Source organism: Palaemon carinicauda, chromosome 28, assembly GCF_036898095.1.
Source record: "Palaemon carinicauda isolate YSFRI2023 chromosome 28, ASM3689809v2, whole genome shotgun sequence".
Classification (NCBI taxonomy): domain Eukaryota; kingdom Metazoa; phylum Arthropoda; class Malacostraca; order Decapoda; family Palaemonidae; genus Palaemon; species Palaemon carinicauda.
Window position 1 is genome coordinate 81,203,627 of NC_090752.1, and position 6,073 is coordinate 81,209,699.

General features: G+C 33.9%; 1 protein-coding gene across 2 annotated transcripts in view; it reads left to right on the forward strand.

Annotated features, from left to right (window-relative positions):
- The window catches only part of LOC137621676 (integrin beta-PS-like), a 47,641-nt gene extending 42,103 nt beyond the window's left edge, over positions 1-5,538 (forward strand). For both annotated transcript variants that reach the window (XM_068352186.1, XM_068352185.1), the window contains exons 17-19: positions 1,810-1,959; positions 3,109-3,248; positions 4,377-5,538. In XM_068352186.1, the coding sequence (XP_068208287.1) occupies positions 1,810-1,959; positions 3,109-3,248; positions 4,377-4,448 (362 nt within the window). In that variant the 3' untranslated portion in view covers positions 4,449-5,538. The remainder of the gene's footprint in view (positions 1-1,809; positions 1,960-3,108; positions 3,249-4,376) is intronic.
- The last annotated feature ends 535 nt before the right edge of the window (positions 5,539-6,073 follow it).

Genomic DNA, 6,073 nt, shown 5'->3' on the forward strand with positions numbered 1-6,073 from the left:
CATAGTTTATAAGTGTCATACAATTTATTCACTAATAGATGGAGGCTTATAATATTTCATAGTAGTAACCTTCGCTGGACTTTACACAAAATGTATACAAGAATGATGTATACCTACAGCTTTTAAAAACTTTATTATTATAATAATTCACAAAAAGGAAGACACAAAAGACCTGAAAAATCACCGCCCAATATGTTTACTCTCAGTAATATTAAAGATATTTAAAAAAATCATTTAGACTGAATAGAATGACAGCGAGACTTTAATCAATCTAAGAACATGCAGGCTTTAAAAGCTAGTATTCAGCAACTAACCCTATATATATATATATATATATATATATATATATATATATATATATATATATATATATATATATATATATATATATATATATGATATGACTGTCTACCTAAATTGTCATTAAACCTTGTGACTGGTTCATGAATAATCAACTTTATCAGCCAAGCCACCAAATTCTTACGTTCATGAAATCATCCAAAATTTCCTTCGAAAACAGGTTAAATCAGGGGTGGGGGACCCTTTTTTGGATGAAGGCCATCTTGCAATTCCTCAATGATCCTTAAGGCCGCATAGAATTTTGTTGTTTAGTTTATCCTCCAAGTAATTTATTAGTAATCTAAAGAAAGAGTGACAGGTTTATAAGAATTTAAAGCATTACAATTTCAAATATTTGAATTAAGAACTTTTTATAAAAGTAATCAGTAAATGAATTATATTGCAAACTAAATTTTAAAATATTTCATTCAAGTTTGGGTAGTTTTCAAAGTGCCGTAAGTAAATGAATAATATCGAAAGCATGTCATTTTCAAATGACTTTAGTTAAGCAAGTATGTTCTTTGTATTGAAGTAATAAATAAAATAATATTAATCTTTTGGAAAAGATAGCTTATAAATACCAACAATATAACCTTTCCAAATATTTTATATTGGCAAGTATGTACCTTTTGAACATATCATAAAAATGCATCATCCCAGTAAAAAATTGTATCTGTTTAAACACACTTAGCTGTTTTCATTGAAAAAATCAATTATTTGTTCAATAAATCCCTAGTTTTTAGCCATCATAGCTGGAACACCATCAGTGCATAACTTATAATAATGAAGTAAAATCTAGTCATCCTTTGTGACATTGCTTATTGAAGTTGTTAAAATGCCTGCTCCTCTTGTCCTTGCGTTAAGGTTACCTAAGGGAAGCTGTTTTTTCATACAAATAAAACTCATCAGTGAAAGCACAAATAAAATATTTTTATGCCAAAAATCTGGAACCTGTTGACTCATCTAAAACTTACATAGATCACAGTGAGGAGATGGACAAAACAGGAACTCTCTCGTCCATCATACGTTAAATCACTCACTCACTGCAACTAGCAGTTTTTCCTTGTCAGCTACAATAGCTGTTGCAGCTGACAAGGAAAAATTGCTAGTTGTATTAAGTTAAGATTCATTGAATTCAAGGAAAAATTGCTTCCATTCTCTGGGAGGTACATCACTGAACACAACTTTCCTATTGTCTGTGTGTACATATTTGTATGTGTGTACATATGACAGAATGATTTCAAACACACAATATTCAGTGTCAAAGCAGAAATATATTACACATACTGTACATATATCAAAGGCCGTAGAAGGGCCGTCCAGAAGGCCATTAGCGGCTTTAAGGCCGCAGTTTCCCCATCCCCGGGTTAAATGATTCTTGGTCAACTTTGAAGCCCAGAGTGTGTATAAACTAAAGGTAGAATCTCCCAAGGTCGCGAAAGATAGATTAAAGATATCTTCCCATTACAGACGAGGAACGGGGTACTCGTCTGTGCTCTTTTGTGGACGAAGAAGACGACTGCATGATATTCTTCACCTACCGTTACTTGGACAACTCCAAGTCTTATGAGATCCACGTTCAGAAGGATAAGCAGTGTCCGGAACCAGCGCCAATTATGGGTGAGGAAGCTGCGCCTGTTTATTCAGGCCTTAGCTTCGAGTCTCTCTCTCTCTCTCTCTCTCTCTCTCTCTCTCTCTCTCTCTCTCTCTCTCTCTCTCTCTCTCTCTCTCTCTTCTTGTAACTCTCATCTATGCCACTTTTATTGCCATCTATGGAAGTATCATTTGGAAGAGAATCATTCAGGGTGTTGCTTTTCATATGATTAAGACAAGTGAATTTGAAATTAAAGGAAATGTGACTACATACTTCTACTGGTCGTGATAATATAAGTGCATTAGAAAGAAAAGTAATGAATGTGCACTATGGGATAACGACATGTGATGTTAATTGAATGGTTTTCCTGTATATTTAAGTGTAATTTTCTGACAGAAGAGAGAACAGTGTGAAGGAATTCAGAGGTTGAGAGAGAGAGAGAGAGAGAGAGAGAGAGAGAGAGAGAGAGAGAGAGAGAGAGAGAGAGAGAGAATATTTGTACAAATGCTTGAGAATAAAAAAAACGAAGTTGTGCTAGAGGGGAGTAAAGGCTACGATGGTTGTTTACAGCTAATGGATTACAGAATAAAAATGGATAGATGCTGTCTGGGTATATTTATAAAATAGAGGAAAGATAAAAATGAATATCCTAATGCATGAGTAGAATACTTGCTGAAGTAAAGGTCGGCCATGAAAGGCATTATCACAGTAAGGAGTAAAGAGTCTTGAGATACACACTAGATTACAAAACATACACTGCAGTATGGTATTAGTAGTGAAGCTCAGTATAGCTGATTAGGTTGTGTAAGGTATGTCTGGACAAATTAAAGTTGCAAATGAAGTAGTGAGAGATGTAACTAATCTTTTGAGAATAAGCTAAGCGCGAGAGTTACATAAATGTGACTTTAATTAGGAAACTTAGGAATATCCATGGGAGGGTTTTGAATGAGAAATTATAGCGTATAATAATATCATCAATAAGGGAAAATCAGTGGTGTTAGGCAAGAAAGTGCGTGGATCACGTGCTATGAAACCATATTTGAGAGTCTTGACATATCGGAGAAAAGTTTCGTCTTTATTTTCTCATTAGGAGCAAGGGTATCAATCTTCTCGTGATCAGTGTAGGCTACTTCCAATACGGCATTATCGCTTCTTGATATACAACTTCTTTACAGCAATTGCTTTCGGTATACTAGCGGGCATCGTCCTCATTGGTCTTATAACCCTGATCATCTGGAAAATAGCGACATCAATCCACGATCGCCGAGAGTTTGCCAAATTCGAGAAAGAACGCCAGAACGCCAAGTGGAACACTGTAAGTGCCCAAGCTATGGTTATTTTGTTCTTGTTTCAAGCTGAAAGTAAAACTCGCTCTAATACCTACGAAGATTGCTATTAAATTCTGGATTAAGCTATCCAAAATGCTCTATTAGGCATGTGTAGACTATCACTAGGGAATTTAAGATTTGTTTTAAAAATAGTCGTCTAAGTTGCGAAGGATTTGCATAATGATTTAATTTTTCCTTGTGCTTTGTTAATAGGAAATCACGTGTTTCTTTGTGTTTCACACAGACAGACACACATACACACACACACACACACACACACACACACATATATATATATATATATATATATATATATATATATATATATATATATATATATATATACAGTATATATACAGTATATAAACTTTGATAGCTAAGAACTGTGGATACATTATCTTTAAAATAGAGTTGTTTGTAAATTTACCACTCAATTTTTATAGTACTCGGTATATGTAACATGTCTGAAATAAATAGAAAAGAAGTGTAATTTTTTAGGTCAATATTACATTTATCTAACTAAATCACCGTTAGAAAGTCCGTTTTTTATTTTCCGAATTATGGTTTTGTAATAACTACTTTTAGAATCAGTAGGCCTTTTCCCGTACAGGGGAATTTTCTTCTCTCAAACTACGTTTTTTTCGTTTGTGTAGTCTAAGTTCATTTTGCACGAGTCTGATGGGAAATTCATCCCTTACTCAGTCATAATCTTTGTTTATAAACTTGTTTTTATTTCTTGAGGTAAAGAAATGACAACGTGAAGGAAACTTATTCATGTTATCATTTTGACTCTTTCTATCCTCATTGAAGTTAAGGATATGGACAATTTTGTGTTTTTTTTTTTTTTTAGTTTTACGTCTTGAAGAATGCGATTAAAATATCTGGAGTGAAAATCCTTAATTGTGTCTCAAGGGGCATTTAGATAAATATACACGAAATTTTCAAGTTACAGTACCTGTACCAATATGGAGTCACTCTTCAACCCATATCCGAAAAGGATTATTTCCTCTTGAGAAACGGAAGCAAAATATACCCCCTGGGACACAATTTTGGATTTTCTACAGTGGAGAAAAAGAGAGCTTTCTAACTTTATTTTCATTGCTCTTGTTTTCCAGGAAGGAAATCCTCTTTACAAGGACCCCAGCAACACGTTTTCCAACCCCGTCTTCTCTCAACAGGCCAAATAGTCACCGATTTTGTTGTTCTAATTACCTTGGGTTTAAAGTAGCGCCACACAGTCACCTCTTCAGGCACTTTAGAGGACCCACAAAAAAAAAAAAAAAAAAAATGAATAAAATAAATAAATAAATAAATAATCTGTGTTCATGGCAAACATTATGGCCATATTACTGTATGTTCATAATTTCTGTTTTCAGCTGACATGGTGAAAAATTTTCTACATTATTGCCAGGTCTGGCTACAGGTTACAAAGGTATGTCAGGCATATTGGGGCTCCTTGACACAGACTTGATTTTGATACCTTGAATCCCCCCTGTTACAAAGACTGAGATATTTGTACCAAAGATAAAATAATGGTAGTAAAGGTCTTCTTTTATCGAGACATTTGTACCATGGAGAAAATAAATGGTAAAGTCTTCTTTATAGGATTGACTGTGCCATTAGAGTGAAAAGAAATACTCCTATTACTAAATCAGAGGTATAAAGATATCGTTTTCAGTTTACAGTTAAATTTTACTCCAGATATTTAATTATGTCCATAGTACACCGCTCCTTAAGGGAGCAGAAGAATGGTTGTTCCATCTTTTTAAACTTGTGTAATGAATGCAGTAGCCAACATTTTCTATACCAATTATCTCTCAGTGTGCACCATTTAAAAAAAATGTTTTTGCTCTGCCGATAGATGTTCCATTGTGTTCAATAGTGTTATCTCATTGTTTTGTTCACTTTAACGAATAGGACAGCAGTATTTAAAATTAGATTAGGTGTTCCTGAGATATGTGATACTTTTAGTACTGTCTACTTCATGGAAAGTAGTAACTGTACTTTTTATGCTATTTTTCATTTTTGTTTTTGTAGAACAGGGGCGTAATAAATTAAAAGACCAAAGGCTTCTTCTGATATTCTCTACTACTGCAACATCAAGATTTATATAAAATCCCAATTTTTTAGCTAAAACATTTGAGGCCGTTTCAGGCATTACTAAACTACCTACTGGTTGTAGACAGAATGTTAAAACGCGGCAGATGAAACTAACACTGACGTTATGATTTGTGTTATCGTGTCAGAGGTAACGTTAATAAATCACAAAGCTCTTTGTACGTTGCTTTTGTGTACTCATGAGTAATTATTATTATTAATACTAGCCAAGCTACAACCCTAGTTGGAAAAGTAAGATGCTATAAGCCCAAGGGCTCCAATAGGGAAAATAGCCCAGTGAGGAAAGGAAATGAGGAAATAAATAAACGATGAAAATAAATTAACAATAAATCATTCTAAAAACAGTAACAACGTCAAAACAGATATGTCCTATATAAACTATTAACAACGTCAAAAACAGATATGTCATATATAAACTATAAAAAGACTCATGTCAGCCTGGTCAACTTAAAAATATTTGCTCCAACTTTGAACTTTTGAAGTTCAACTGATTCAACTACCCGATTAGGAAGATCATTCCACAACTTGGTAACAGCTGGAATAAAACTTCTAGAATAATGTGTAGTATCGAGCCTCATGATGGAGAAGGCCTGGCTATTAGAATTAACTGCCTGCCTAGTGCTACGAACAAGATAAAATTGTCCAGGGAGATCTGAATGTAAAGGATGGTCAGAGTTTTGAAAAATCTTATGCA